Here is a 15,632-nt window from a genome sequence, read left to right as displayed (position 1 = left end):
TCCTCATGTTGTGGTGACCGCCCCAACCCCCGCCAACCCCCCCCCCCGCGCTCTCCCAACCGTAAAATTATTTTTGTTGCTACTTCATAACTGTAATTTTGCTACTGTTGTGAATAGCGATGATGTAAATATATGTGTTTTCCAATGATTTTAGAAGACTCCTGTGAAAGGGCCATCATCTGCGAAGGGGTCCCGACCCACGTGCTGAGAACCACTGATTTCTAGTCTAGGACCCAGCTCAGGGTCGCTTTTAGTGAGCGTCTTCTTGCCTCAATTCACCTCCAACATCATCTCTCTTTTGTTAAATGATATCTGTGTGTCTCAGGATTTTTGTTGGTGGTGGCAGGGGTTTTTGTGGGATAGGGTGTGTGTGTGTGTGTGTGTGTGTGTGTGTTGGTTTGGTTTTTGGTTTTTCAAGACAGGGTTTCTCTATGTATCCTTGGCTATCCTGGACTCACTTTGTAGACAAGGCTGACCTCGAATTCACAGCGATCCACCTGCCTCTGCCTCCAGAGTGCTGGGATTAAAGGTGTGCACCACCACCACCCGGCCAGGTGTTTTTTTTTTTTTTTTTCTTGTTGTTTTTGTTTTTTTGAGACAGGGTTTCTCTGTGTAATAGAGCCCTCACTGTCCTGGACTCACTCTGTAGGACAGACTGGCAGAGGCTCACAGAGATTCTCCTAAGTCTGCCTCCCAAGTGCTGTGATTAACGGAGCGAGCCACCATGCCTGGCTTCTGTCTCAGGATTCTTACTGCTGTGATAAAACGCCGTAACCACAATCAAGTTGGGGAGGAAAGGGTTTATTTCACATTAGAGCTTGTAGCTCAATCATCCGGGGAAGTCAAGGAAGGAACCTAGAGGCAGGAAGTGATGCAGAGGCCATGGAGAAATGCTCATTACTGGCTTGCTCCTCGTGGCCGGCTTAGCCTGCTGCCTTATAAAACCCAGGACCACCAGCGCAGCGGTGTCACCACTCTCAGTGGGTTGGACCCTCCCATGTCAACATTCAATGAAGAATATGTCCCTCAGGCCAATCTGGTAGGAGCGGTTTCTCATCTGAGGTTTCCTTTCTAAAAGGGCTCTAGCTAAAATGAACAGACACAGTACCACAATGCCCTCTACACACAGTGAGAGAAAGAGAATGTCTCTTTCCTCTTTCTGGGGTCAGGCCAAGGACTGAAAGGCAGCACTGTACTGGGGTAGCTGAGACGTTTGTCACCAGCTCTGGCCTTTGTCTTCGCCCCTCCTCCCCGCAGGTGGCACCCAGACCTCAAGATGCCGGTGTGCCCTACACCCATGGAATTCCTCAAAGCCTCACACTTCGCTCTGGGTCCCGATCCGCGGCTGCATGACGGCACTATGCAATGCACAACGCACAGAGACTTCCCGGCCCATTCCTTCATCACCCCAGCCGAGCCCCCCGCTTCACCGTGGCAATCCTCAGTCTTACAAAGGGAAGCACGCTGGGCTACCCAGACGCACCAATCCGAGATGCACCGTGCGTTCTCGGTGCCGCTGGACAACCCGCAGTCGGCGGATGAGCTGAGGAAGAGCACAGAGGAGCGCACGCGAGCCATGCAGATCAGCAACCTGCACGTGCACGCGGATAGGCGTCCGGTCCTCAACCTGTCCACCGCTCAAGCTGACTATGGCTGGCCGGAGCTGCCGCCGAGCGACCGCGTGGACATCCGTGGCGCACGCCTCAACTTCGACCGAGACTCGATGCCCTCAGGCGACAGGCAACAGTTGCGCATCCCGTCCACTTCATACAAGGCACACTATCCGCCACACGCCGCCGCCCCTCAGCCCCGGGCGCCCTGCAGCCACCTGGGTGAGCGCGTGCCCTGGCCATGTTGCACTGAAGGGCACTCGAGGAGGCCCCACAAGTCCTCTCCCCTCACGCCCCCCCCCCACCATAAATGGCCACTTGTCAGCACAGAGAGGAAAGTGCTTCTAGTTGCCAACCAAAGATGCTGCTGCTAAAACAGGGCTGAAGTTGTGGCTCAGTTGGTAATATTTACTTAGCATTTTTTTTTATTAATTTATTCTTGTTACATCTCAATGGTTATCCCATCCCTTGTATCCTCCCATTCTTCCCTCCCTCCCATTTTCCCCTTACTCCCCTCCCCTATGACTGTTCCTGAGGGGGATTACCTCCCCCTGTATATGCTCATAGGGTATCAAGTCCCTTCTTGGTAACCTGCTGTCCTTCCTCTGAGTGCCATCAGGTCTCCCCCTCCAGGGGACATGGTCAAATATGAGGCACCAGAGTACGTGAGAAAGTCATATCCCACTCTCCACTCAACTGTGGAGAATGTTCTGACCATTGGCTAGATCTGGGTAGGGGTTTAAAGTTTACCGCCTGTATTGTCCTTGGCTGGTGCCTTAGTTTGAGCGGGACCCCTGGGTACTTAGCATTTGTAATATTTACTTTACATAGCATGTAGTTCTTAGCAGTATTTATTTTACTGTGCATGCATGGATCCGTGGTATGCGACCCCAGCTCTGTATTCACTAAGTATGATGGCCAATACCAATCATCCCAGCAGTAGGGACGCGGACGCAGGAGGATCAGGCGTTCAGCTACATAGTGAGTTCAAGACCAGCCTGGGACCCTGTCTCAAAAATAAGATCAAATAAAACAAGGCTGGGGAGATGACTCAGTCAGTACGCTGATTGCTGTGCAAATCTAAGAAACCAAGTTCCACTCCCTAATGCCTGTGTTAGAGCAAGGCAGGGCAACACATGCTTGGGAGAAAGAGACAGGAGGATCTCCCACCTCCCCGTCCGTTTGCTGGCCAGTCAGAGAACAATTGAAGATGACACCGGACATGGACCTCTGGCCTCCACAAACATGCACATTCTCTCTCTCTCTCTCTTTCTCTCTCTCTCTCTCTCTCTCTCTCTCTCTCTCTCTCTCTCTCTCTCTCTCTCACACACACACACACACACACACACACACACACACCCCACTGTGTGCTAAGCACAGTGGCTCACACCTGTACTCCCAGCACTCAGGAGCTGAGGGAAGGGGATTGCTGCAAATTTTTGGCTCACTCTCCAGATCCTACCATGCAGGGTGCTGCACGGCCCCCACAAAAGACTCAGCCGGCTCCACATATCAGGAAAATGTGGGCTCCAGGAACTGTGAGACACACTGGGAAAGGGTGCTCGCAGCCAAGTCTGATGACCTGAGTTCAATCTTTGGATTCCACATGGTAGAAGAGCACTGGTTTCTGCAAGTTCTCAGACCCCTCCATATCTCACAAAGCCCACCTCATCCTACCCCCAAGCCCCCCACCCTCCACCCCCACCCCCCATCCCACCCCAACCCCCCCCACACACAAATAACAAAAAGATCCCACCTCAACCCCCCCAACACACACACACACAAATAACAAAAAGTTGTGCATGCCAGTAATCTTGGCACTTCAGAGGCTGAGACAGAAGTTCAAGACCAGCCTTGGCTACAGCATGAGTTCAAGCCTAGCCTGGGTGACTTAGTAAGATTCACAAAACAGAGTTAGGGATGTAGCTCAGTGGTACGGTACTGGACTGGTCCTGTACACGGCCCTAGATTTTTGGGAATTTTTCCGTCAACGACTGCAGCGCAATTGCAGTTACTGTCAGTAAAAGGATCCCCCTTTGAGTTGGGCTTTTGGATTGTATGTTTCTAATTTCTTCTTTTGTGTGTGTCTGGGTGCAATTGTGTAAGTTAGAGGACAAGCTTGGGTAGCAGAGCTCAGGCACCTTCCAGCTTTTGTTTTAAAACAGGACGTTTTGTGAGCGGAGAGAATGAGCTAGGACAGCCATTCTTTTGGTTTTGAATTAGTGAGAATATTAGTATATAGCAAGCCAAAATAACAGGAAGAAGAAGAAAAAACAAAAACAAAACCACAAAAAACCACCTGAAGACAGACAGTACTAACTAGCCTAATCTACTAAAACATTCTCTTTCTGGGTCCTCAAAGCATCCAGCAGAGCCCACCGGGAATAGCTCAATGAGGTAGGGATGGAGACAGTCCCAGGCATAGCAGTGTCTTCTCAGGTGAGGCTTCCCCACAGAAGAACAAATGAAAGCAGGTGCAAATGGCATCCAGATGACATCATGGTCGCACACACCTTTCATCCCAGCACTCAGGAGGCAGAGGCAAATGGATCCCTGTGAGTTCTAGGACAGCCTGGTCTACAGAGAGACAGAGAGACAGAGAGAGAGAGAGAGAGAGACACAGAGACAAGGGAAGTTGCGGCAGGTGACTGAGCTCACCAGGCCTCTCTTTCCCACAGCAGGGGCTTTTGCATCGTGGGATGAGCAATAGTAATGTCTGTTGGAAACGGTTCGCCTTCTAGCTCTTGTCAAGCATATTCTCAAGTTTCCTTCTTGGGCTGTTTTGCTATCTCCCACCCCCGCCCCCGCCCCCCCCCCCGCCACCTTTTTGTCACTGACTTAGGGGTGACAGCCCGTCCTTGGACAAAGAGCCTTAGAGAATACTCTAAAACATACATGCTTAGGTCTAAAAATAGGAGGAGGCCTGGCTTCCCAGAACCAGCTTCTCAGTTTGTTACTCAGGGTCTGCCACTGGCCTGGAGCTTTCTTGTCTGGCCGCACTGACTGGCCAGCAAGGTCCTGGCATCTGCCTCCCCAGTGCTGGGATGGCAAACCCGTGCCACTGTTAGCAACTTTTTAATAATGTGAATTCTGGAGACGGAAACCTAGGTCTTCATGATTGTGAGGCGGGTGCTTTACCGAGTCTCCCCAACCTTCTCTTTTTTATTTTTTTATTTTTTCCTGCTTGGGGACCCAACTTAGGGTTTCAGACATGGTAGATAAGTGACCTGCCACTGTCCAGCTGCCACACCAAGTCTCTGAGCCTAAAGGGTGTAAAATGGGTGAGAGACTACAAGCCCAATTCAGCCTAAGCCGGGCCTAAGACCCCAGCGCTCAGAAGGCTGAGAACTGAGAGTTCCTAAGCAGCTATGGCAATGGTTACAACAATGTGCCGACACACAGTGTCACCCTGAAACAAAACAGGATATAGAAGAAAGAATGTAGGCGCCTGGGTGTACCGGTACACTGTTGAGGGAGGCTGAAGCAGAAGCAGCGGGAATTCAAGGCCCTCTTCTGCTGTGTGAAAAGGGTGAGGCCAGCCTGTGCTACATGAGACCCTGTCCTGGCCAGCCTGAGCTACATGAGACCCTGTCCCGGGGGAGAGGGAGAGGGAGGCATGGAAAGGGAAGGGCGAAATGAACTTGGCCTAGGCACCTGTCTCAATTCTTGGTAGTTCTTCTTTTTTCTTACACGTGTGTGTGTGTGTGTGTGTGTGTGTGTGTGTGTGTGTGTGTGTGTTTATATGTATGTGTGCAATCCCAGGGTATGAGTGTGGAGGTCAGAGAACAGCTTGCAGGAGTCACTTCTGTTTACCACGTGAAATCAGGGACCTAAGCCACGCTCGTCAGGCTTGGAGGCAAGCACTGTTACTCACCAAACCATCTCAACATCCTGTCTTCCTCCTTTATTTACTTATTTGTTTGCATCCATCTACGTTGCACAAGACTGGAAATGCTGATGATGTCTGTGTAGCTGCCCTAAAAAACTCTTCTAGTGGCGCATTGGCCTCCAAAGCCCTTTTAGCCTACGGAGCTTCCTGTTCTTCTGCAACCCTTTTTGGCCTGCCTGGCTCCCCGTTCCATAGGCTCTGAGCACCTGGCACATGGAGCAGGGCGGGGCAGCAAGAGCAGAGAACTCCCCCCCCCCTTTTTTTTTCTCTCCTTTAATCAGTGGCACTATTGGCTTCCCAAGTGCTTCCATCCCATCCTGTAAACTGTCTTGTTGTTGCCAACTCTGAAATTTGTTCCAGAACTATAGAATTTAGTGACACTTTCAGTTTTCCTATCTCATCAGTCTTTCTTCCAATCTTTTTTTAAAAACCATTTCCTTATTATTTATACAGTATTCTACCTGCATGTGAGCCAGCAGGCCAGAAGAGGGCACCAGATCTCATTTAGATGGTTACGAGCCACCATGTAGTTGCCAGGACTTGAACTCAGGACCTTTGTCTTCTGATCTTTTTAAAAATGGAATGCAAAAAGAAGACAAAGCAAAAACAACAACAACAATAAAAATTTCCCTCTGGTTACAAGGCAGGAAAGAACCCTGCATCAGAGCTGCCATTTGCTGATACCCCGAAACAGTATCTTTCTATCTTCAAAACCTGTAGTTTCAGCCAGGCGATGGTGGCGCACGTCTTTAATCCCAGCACTCGGGAGGCAGAGGCAGGCAGATCACTGTGAGTTTGAGGCCAGCCTGATCTACAAAGTGACTCCAGGACAGTCAAGGCTACAGAGAGAAACCCTGTCTCAAAAAAGCAAAAAAAAACAAAACAACAACAACAACAAAACCCTGTAGTTTCCTCTACAGCATTAGAAGTTGTTACCCATTATGTCCGAGCCACATTGGGTGCCACCTGTAGGTGTTGAACTTTTTTTTTTTTTTTAAGATTTATTATTATGTATAAAGTGTTCTATCCACAGGCCAGAAGAGAGCATCAGATTATTTATAGATGGTTGTGAGGCACTATGTAGTTGCTGGGAGTAGAACTCAGAACCATTGGAAGAGCAGGCAGTGCTCTTAACCACTGAGCCATCTCTCCAGCCCCAGGTGTTGAACTTTTAAAACTACTTTATTTAGGGTTCTTTAATGCTTATTCCGCCCTCCCCTTCCAACTCACCTACCCTAGATAAGAGAGAGTGTTGGGGACAATAGGCCATATGGCCAATGTTCAGCTATCTTGTCAAAGCCTGCACCTTTAAGTCTCTGTTTTTCCCAGAGCTTGCCTTTCACCAGAAACTAGCTGACCCTGTTGTGGGTTAGCCATTCGACTAAAGACAGATAGAGATGGAGCAACCCTGTTATGGTTTAGCAGTTAGACTAGACAAAGACTGAGCAAGATACCCTGTGTGGCAGGACATTATGACCCTGCCTAGAATTCCCCATGTTTTGAGGAAAGCCTGCAGCTGGGTTGCTATAGCAATATACTTCCCTGCCTTCTGATTTATAAAATCTGCTGCCTGCTAATAAAGTTTGAGAGCTTGATCAATACTTCAGACTTGCTCTCCTTCTTTGTGTCTTGCATTCCAACAGGTGAATCTCCTCCTGAGTTTTAGTCAAACCCTGCAGGCAGGGTCAAGAGAGAAAAGATTAATGGGAACAGTAGACCTTTTTAGACCAGTTCCTTGGAGCAATTCCACTGGCGGAGTTGGCAGGATTCCAGCAGACTCATCAAACAGCAAACCAGCACAGCAGTTCAGCAAAGGGGACTGCAAACTGCAGCAGCCAGAACCCAGAACCTCAAAGCATTTGCTGGAATGGCTCTCTCTAGGAGCATCTTGAAGGAGAGCCATAAACAGCCAACCAGTAGGAAATGATGCCAAGACCAAAAAGCTCAGCCTCTTGTTTTGGGCTTATTCAGAGTCCATACCCAGATGTTGATCAGCTGGCAAAGATCATGCCCCTGCAAGAGGCAGTTCCTCTTCTAGTGGACGAACATCATGTGTTCTCTCACAAGTCTATTTCCAGTAGACGAAACTGCACATCCTCACACAAGTCTGTTTCACATCCCACACTTGGGATCAGAACAGAAACATGTTTACATCCACTACCGATCTAGAATAATCAGGGCTGCCTACTTCCCTTCCTGTGGATAGAATCCCAGGTGGTTTTAAGGGTGCAGAAAGTCAACCCCATTCTCTTCCACTCTCCTCTGAATTTTTCTTCCTTAGGTGGCCCCAACACCCTGAAGTGGAACTACAAAGGACAGGAAGGCACCTCCTACAAGAAACACTTTCAGGCCCTCCCAGGCCCACCCGCCTTGATGTGTAAAAGGGTAAATCGAGGTAGCATTTGGTTCTGCTGGAAGCTCGGGGCAGCCACGGTAGCACGGGTTGTTCTGACCTTTCCATCCTCTTTTGCCTGCAGGCCTCTTCCAGTATAAACCTAGGAAACTGCAAGACTGGCTACAGCCCCCTGTGCTCACTCGTGAAACAGACCTACACACCTCAGGCGCTGTCCCCACACAGGTAAAAAAGGCCGCTGCCTCCCTTCAGTTCGCTTTCAGCAGCATGTGCACCACTTGGGGCTTTGGAACTTCCACTTGCCTTGGCAATGTCCATCCCAAGCTCCACTTCAGTGCCACATTACCTGAGGCTAGGGAGATGGCTCAGCATGTGAAATGGCTCACTGCACATGCATGAGGACCTGAGTTCAAGTCCTCAGCACCTACCTACAAGACTGGCTGTGACCATGTGCCTGTCATCCCTGTGATATGGTGCACACAGACAGGGAGATCACTGGGGCTTGTCAGCTGCCAGCCTAGCTTCAGGTTTAGTGAGACTCTATCTCAAAAGGGGTAAGGAGCGGGCCAATGAGATGGCTCAGTGGTTAGAGGTGCTTGCCACCAAGCCTGAGTTCAGTCCCCTGGAGCCACATTGTGGAAGGAGGGAGCTGATTTCCACAAGCACTCCTCTGACCTCCATGTGTGCACCATGGAACAAACACAGGCAAGTATACACACACACACACACACACACACACACACACACACACACACACGACAGACAGAGAGAGAGAGAGACGCTAACACTTGCACACACCCTGTATATACACAACCATATACTAGCACACATGCCAAAATAAAGAGAAAGAGAGATGTTCCACAGTTAAGAGCACCTGATGCTCTTGTAGAGGACCAGAGTGTAGTTCTCAGCATCCGTGTGGTGGCTCACAACAGCCTGTACCTTGAGTTTCAGGAGATCCAACACGCTCTTCTAGCATCTGCCAGCACCCACATATATGGGGCACATACACACAGACATACAAAATAAGAATAAAAAATATTTTAAAAAACAAATGGGGGGGCTGTTCATTAGTGAAATCACTGGATGCTGTTGCAGAGTACCCAAGGTTGGTTTCCTAGCACCCACGTGGCAGCTCACAACTGTTTGTAACTCCAGTTCCAAGAAATTTGAACACCTTTCTCTTGTCTCCTCAGGCACCAGGCATGAATGTGGTGCACAGATACACATGCAGGCAAAATACTCATACACAGAAAAAATAAAAAAACTTTTGTGTGGTTTTTATGGTTTCTCTGTATAGCCCAAACTGGCCTTGGGCTCACAGAGATCCACCTGCCACTGCCTCCTAAGTGCTGAGACTAAAAACATACACCGCCACGACCACCCAGCCAATAAAACTTTTTAAAAGGGGGAGCTGGATGTGGTGGTGAATGCACTTGGGAGGCAGAGAACAGCACTTCACTGTGAAGTTGAGGCTAACCTGGTCTACATAGTTCTGGGCTAGCCAAGACCACATAGTGAGACCCTGTCTCAAAATAAAAAGACCTAGAGGGGTAGCTCATCAGGTAAGTGTACTTGTTGCTCTTGCAGAGGACCCAAGTTTGGTTTCTAGTACCCACACGGTGAGTCACAATTATTTGTAACCCCAGTTCTAGGAGATCTGACACCCTCATCTGGCTTCCGTAAGCACCAGGAATACATGTGGTATACTTAAATGTATGCAGGCAAACACGTACACATGAAATTTAAAAAAAAAAAAAAAAGGGCTGGGTATAGTGGCATGTGCCTTTAATTCTGGAACTCCTGTCCTATTTGGGTTTCTGTGGCTTTGATAAACACCAAGGCCAGAAGCAACTTTGGGAGGAAAGTGTTGGTTTGGTTTATTGGTTACATTCCGTCACTGAGGGGGAAGTCAAGGGAACTCAAGAAGAAACCTAGAGGCAGGAACTGTAGCAGAGACTACAGAGAAATGCTGCTTACTGGCTAGTTCCCCAGTGCTCACTCTGCCCGCTTTCCAATACAACCCAGGGTCACAGCCCGGGCGTGGCACCACCCACAGGGGCCCATGCCTTTCCACATCAATCATTAATGAGGAAAGTGCCCCACAGACAGGCACCACAGGCCAACCTAATGGGAAACAATTCCTCAGCTGAGGGTGTCTCTTTCCAGTTGGTGCTAATTTGTGCTGAGTTGACCAAACTAACCAACACAGCTCTGAGGCAGAGATAGGTGGATCTCTGGGAGTTCCAGGCCAGCCAGGGCTACATTTCAAAAAATGTATACAAATGATTATTCATGCACCCCAGACTCAGCCATAGGTCACCTGGCCCTATCACCTTTCCTGAAAGTTCTGAGTACCTACCTTGATCCTAACTTATCTTGTCTGAGGTATGACAAGTTCCAGACTGCAGCCCACATCCACAAGGTGAGCATTAGTCCTGGAGACCGCCTGTTCCATGACAGGACCACCATGAATGACCACTTCTACCCCGTGGAGCCAGGTAAGAGCCTACTGCGTGTGCACGCTGGCCCCTGGTTCCCTTTGCAACTCGGACTCTGTTGCTTAACCCTGACACGCCCTCTCCCTGGCAGATCCTTTTGTTCTTCATCACGATAAGACACCGGATTCGCACATCCTGAAAGGAAACTGGTGCCCTGGCCCAGGCAGCCTTGTTACCTCCACAAAGTTCTTCTACGGTGAGGTCAGCTTTCAGCAGAAAGCGGGAAAGGGTGGCAGCGTGCTCTCATCAGACAGAAGGGCTCTCAAAGGCAGAATAAGAGGTGGATTTCAATGTAGACCTGGGTTGGACATACACCAACATCAGCCTCAACGGTTCTGTCTGTAAATACAACATAACTCAACCATTGAAGCCAATGTGGAACCCAGGGGGTGGGAGCTATCCACACGGCACAGAAGGACTTTCCGGGCTGGAGCCTCTAGGCTGGACATACCTAGAAGTCCTGTACTTCTGCAGCCACCTCCTGTGACTCAGCCTTCAAGACGAAATGTGCTCCATGAAAAACTCAAGGATCACGTGACCTTGGGAGACTCAAAGCTGCTCGGAGAATTCTTCCAAACCTCCATGGCCTCTGACTACTGCCCACCGGCTGCCACCCCAATACAAAGGGCCCACAACCCTTCTGTTTGGCAGAGTAACTTCCCAGAAGGCACAGGTGGTGAGTGTGACACCTACCTGTCTTTGAGAGCCCTGCCCCACCCCCCAGAGATCTGCCCTAGTTCCTGGAAGCTCTGCCCATCACGGAAAGTCTCCTCGTTCAGAAAAACCTGTCCCTCCTTGAAGGCTGCCCTGCACCCCATCTCCTCCAACTCTATTTTTTTTTAAGATTTATTTATTTATTTATTTATTTACTATGTATACAGAGCTCTGCCTGCATGTATATCTGCAGTCAGAGGAGGACATCAGATCACATTATAGATGGTTGTGAGCCACCATGTGGTTGCTGGGAATTGAACTCATGACCTCTAGAAGAGCAGACAGTGCTCTTAACCACTGAGCCATCTCTCCAGCCCCTCCTCCAACTCTAAAGAGTTGCTTTTTTTCCCTGGAAGGCCTGTCCATTGATGAAAACAGCACCTCATTCTTAATGCCCCACCCTTCTGAAAGCAGGGTACCAGTACTAAGCCCCCCCCACACACACCAAGCCTCAAACTCAGAGATCCAAAAATTAAAGTCACGAGCCACCAAACACGAGCTTCTTAGACCTAGAAACCCTACTTGTAAGTGAAAGCCTCACTCCATTTCCAAAGACCTTCCTATTTCTGAAGACTCCGCTACAATTTCCAAGCACGGGCTCCCTGGAAGCCTCACCCACATCCCCAAGTTCCTCTCCTTCCTAAAACCCCGCCCCATTCCCAAAGTTCTGGCCCCCAAAGTGCCTCCCACCACCTACCTTGAACTGACCTTGAAAGACAACTCCCATCACCAAGGCTATTGATACCACCCCTTGTGAAACTCCAGCCCTCTGGTCTGGCCAAGGCTCCTCCCCCTTCCTTATTCTCCCTCCTCCATCTCTAGCCCTCCTCCTCCTCCTCCTCCTCTGTCAGTCCTCTGGCACAGCACAGTTCCTTCCCCGGCCCCGCCCACCCTTCAGGCTCATTTGATCTGCCCCCCTCCCATGCTTCACGCCATCCTCAGTCTCAGCTCAAAATCAGTGCTTCCACCCTTAGTTCCTCATATCTCTGATTCATTTCCTCTGCTCCCCAAATTTCCCCAAACCCAAATCTCAGAATTAGACTTTTTAACCACCCACCAAAGGATGATGAAGCCGCATGGACTAGTTCGAGCCTACATCACTGAAGAATTGTTACAGAAGGTGAGCCGGTGGGAATGGATGCATCCCCTCATAAGCACCCTCAAACTAGTGTTAACCCCATAGGTATCTGTGAGTTCAAGGACAGTCTGGTCTACAGAGTAAATTTCAGGCATTCATGGGCATATATATATGAATGGACATACACATGCCATGGTGTGTGTGTGTGTGTGTGTGTGTGTGTGTGTGTGTGTGTGTATACACATATGGTCAGAGGACAACTTGTAGTTCTCTTCTTCTACCATGTGGGCCCCAGGGGTCTCTTCTCGTCCTTCGTGCCCTCCCCTGAGTGGGTCTAGAGGTGGCCAGGGTGAGTCCGCAACCCTAAGGATCTCTGGCAAACTGCTTACTTTAACTTCACAGTGCAAATACAGCCACATAGAGCCCCCACTGGGAGGACAGCGCTTCTTCTCCACCGAATATCAAGACCAGTTTCCTCTCAAGTACCAGGGCCGGGTAGTACAGAAGCTAAGTAACAGACAGGAGAGCCATGTGCCCCTAGGCACGCCCACTTACTTTGGCTGCTGGGGTGAGAAAGTAGACCCTCAGGGTCCCCAGCTCCCTATGTATCCTTGCCTGAGCCAGCAATAAATATCAATTGATTATTAACTCGACAGAATGTATCTTTTTACTTCTTTTGGTTTCTTTGTTTGTTTCCAAGACACGGTTTCTCTGTATAGCCTTGGCTGTCCTGGACTCACTTTATAGACCAGGTTGACCTTGAACTCACAGAGATCTACTTGCCTCTGCCTCCCAAGTGCTGGCATTAAAACTCACATCTGGCTTCTTTTTGGGGGGAGCTGCTTCTTTTTACATTGATTTGGTATGCGCACGATCGTGCAGGTGCCACGGGTGGGGGTTGGGCGGGGGGGGGGGTATCAGAAAACAATTTGCAAGATCTGGTTCTCTCCTTCCACCATATGAGTTCCAGAGAATTGATTTCAGGTCCCCAGGGACCAAGTTTTTTTAGCAAGTGTTAGGATTAAAAATGAGGCGACACACAACAGATATGAAATGGAGAGATTTATTTGAGGGAAGGGAAAGAGAGAGGAGTTGAGGCTTGAGTGAGCCATGAAGGTAGAGGGAGACAGAGAGAGAGAGAGAGCGCACGAGAGAGAGAGGAGAGAAGAGAAAGGAGAGAGAGGGAGAGGGAGGGCAGGAGGAAGAGAGAGAGTAGAGAGAAGGAGGGAAGGAGAGAGAGAGGAGAGGAGAGAATGAGAGAGAGAGATAGGGTGGGAGAGAGAGAGGAGAGAAGAGAAAGGAGAGAGAGGGAGAGGGAGGGCGGGGAGGGAGGAAGAGAGAGAGGAGAGAGAAGGAGGGAAGGAGAGAGAGGAGAGGAGAGAATGAGAGAGAGTGAGAGAGAGAGAGGATGGGAGGGAGGGAGGGAAAGAGAGAGGAGAGAGAGGGAGGGAAGGAGAGAGAGAGAGAGAGAGAAGAGAGGAGAGAGAGAGAGGGAGAGAGAGAGAGAGGAGGCAAGAAGAGAGAGAAGGCGGGAGGAGACGAGCGAGAGAGAGGGAAGAGAGGAGCGAGAGGAGGGAAGAGAGAGAGGGAGGGAAGGAGAGAGAGGAGAGGAGAGAGGGAGAGAGAGAGAGAGAGGAGAGAGAGGGAGTGTGTGTGTGTGTAATACTGAGATTGCCCAGTGTAATACCAAGATCACTCAGATCATGAGACCTCCCCCCCCAAATGGCCACCAGGACTCAATACCGATGCAACATACACAAGGTCCTGTATTTCGGGCTTGAGCTTCAGATCACAATCCTCCTTGACACAGCAGGATAAGAGGGTGACCCCGAGCTTCAAGGGAAATGGGTTTATAAGGAGAAACGCTGTTAATTTGGGGTTCGAGTCACAGGGAAATAAAGAAAAAACCATAAGCGGGCATTGGGTGGGGGGGGGGGCGTCACAGGAATGCCAACCTTCAGGCAGGTTAGTGCTGGACTCAGGCCATCTGAGTCCATCCCTGGAAGCCCAATTGAGAGACAGAGTCCGGATTGGATGCAAAAGCAAAGGAATTTTATTAAGCTGAAGTGCCAGGGTCCACCAATCTCCGAGGAGATGGAAGATCCCGTCCTACAAAACCTCAGGGTTTAAATATCTTTTACAGAAACAGAACTTAGTGACAATGGTTAGTTAAAGAGTGCTAGGCTAACAATAGGAGTCTAAGGTAGTAAATTCTAAGTAGGGTCAGATAAGGGCAGTAAATTCCGGGGGCGAGGTCCAGATGGAGACTAGTGGAGAATTTTTACTTGCTCCGCTCAGTTCGCTGTTATTTTGTTTGCTTTCATTATTGGCCTGCAATTCTTACTTGCTTGCTCGGCTGACAACGCTATTGTCGTGGTGGCTGAGTCCAGGCCACCTGGAATCTTATATTTTCTTAGCTAATAAAACACCATTTCCTTAGCTAATAATGAAACACTTATTCCTTAGCTAAAAATGTCACTGCTGAGTTCAAGCCATCTAGAATCTTACATTGGGTCCAAGAGGCTGACTCTCCAGGGAAGTTGTTTTTATCACAGAGGATCATTGGGAGTTAATTGTATCTAATCGCTCCCAGTGGAATTTCTGGAGACTGCTGGCAGGTCTAGTTTATGGCAGTGCGTGGTCCTATCCAGAACACAGGAAGAAGTGAGGTCACCTGGAGAACAAGTTCTTACAGAACATTCACAGACCATGGCATTAGTTGTTGCAGAATATAGATTAAATATAAAATATGGCATTAATTTTGCCCGAGAGAGAGAGAGACAGACAGACAGACAAAGAGAGAGAGACAGAGAGACAGAGACAGAGGAGAGAGAGAGGGGGAAGACAAACAAAGAGAGAGAGACAGAGAGAGAGGAGAGACAGACAGAGACGAAGGAGAGACAGAGAGAGAAACTAAAAGAGACAGACAGAGGAGAGAGAGACAGAGACAGAGAACCAAAATGTCTGGATTATATAGTGAAGAGCCTCTGGGGGTGAGGAGTTCAAGGGAGGGGGGCACACAATAGGTAGGGACTGAGGAATACTGGAAGAACCGGGAGGCTAAGTTTGCTTTATTATGTTAAATAGGCATATCAGGGATTTGTCCTGATTCTGAAACCCACACTAAGTACCAGCATTCTTCACTGCCTGCCATTTCCTGATGGTGGAAGCAATGTAACGAGCTGCCTCGGTGGCTCCTGTCACCTTTATATCCCACTACGATGAACTGTACCCTCCAACTGTAAGGTTTTCTCTTTCCTTGGTGTATGTGGTTGGTTGTCTGCACACCACATACAGGCATGGTGCCTGTGGAAGCTCCAAGACAATGGCTTCCCTCAAAGCAGAGGGACAGATAGCTGTGAGCCTCTTTGTAGATGCTGAAAATTAACCCCGGTCTTCTGGAAGAGCAGGAATGCTCTTTGGTTGGTTGGTTAGTTGGTTTTTCAAGACAAGGCTTTTCTGTGTAGCCTCTGTCCATAGACTAGGC

The 15,632-nt window shown here is 49.3% G+C and overlaps 1 protein-coding gene across 1 annotated transcript; it reads left to right on the top strand.

Annotated features, from left to right (window-relative positions):
• The first annotated feature begins 1,276 nt into the window (after window positions 1–1,276).
• Tex45 (testis expressed 45) lies at window positions 1,277–12,775 on the top strand. Its single transcript, XM_051162951.1, has 8 exons — window positions 1,277–1,832; window positions 7,781–7,884; window positions 7,977–8,077; window positions 10,241–10,353; window positions 10,445–10,554; window positions 10,828–11,029; window positions 12,102–12,187; window positions 12,548–12,775. The coding sequence occupies exons 1-8, from the start codon at window positions 1,277–1,279 to the stop codon at window positions 12,773–12,775; spliced, it is 1,500 nt and encodes a 499-aa protein (XP_051018908.1).
• The last annotated feature ends 2,857 nt before the right edge of the window (window positions 12,776–15,632 follow it).

Source organism: Acomys russatus, chromosome 19 (assembly GCF_903995435.1).
Source record: "Acomys russatus chromosome 19, mAcoRus1.1, whole genome shotgun sequence".
Taxonomy (NCBI): domain Eukaryota; kingdom Metazoa; phylum Chordata; class Mammalia; order Rodentia; family Muridae; genus Acomys; species Acomys russatus.
This window is presented reverse-complemented; position numbering and strand designations above follow the sequence as displayed.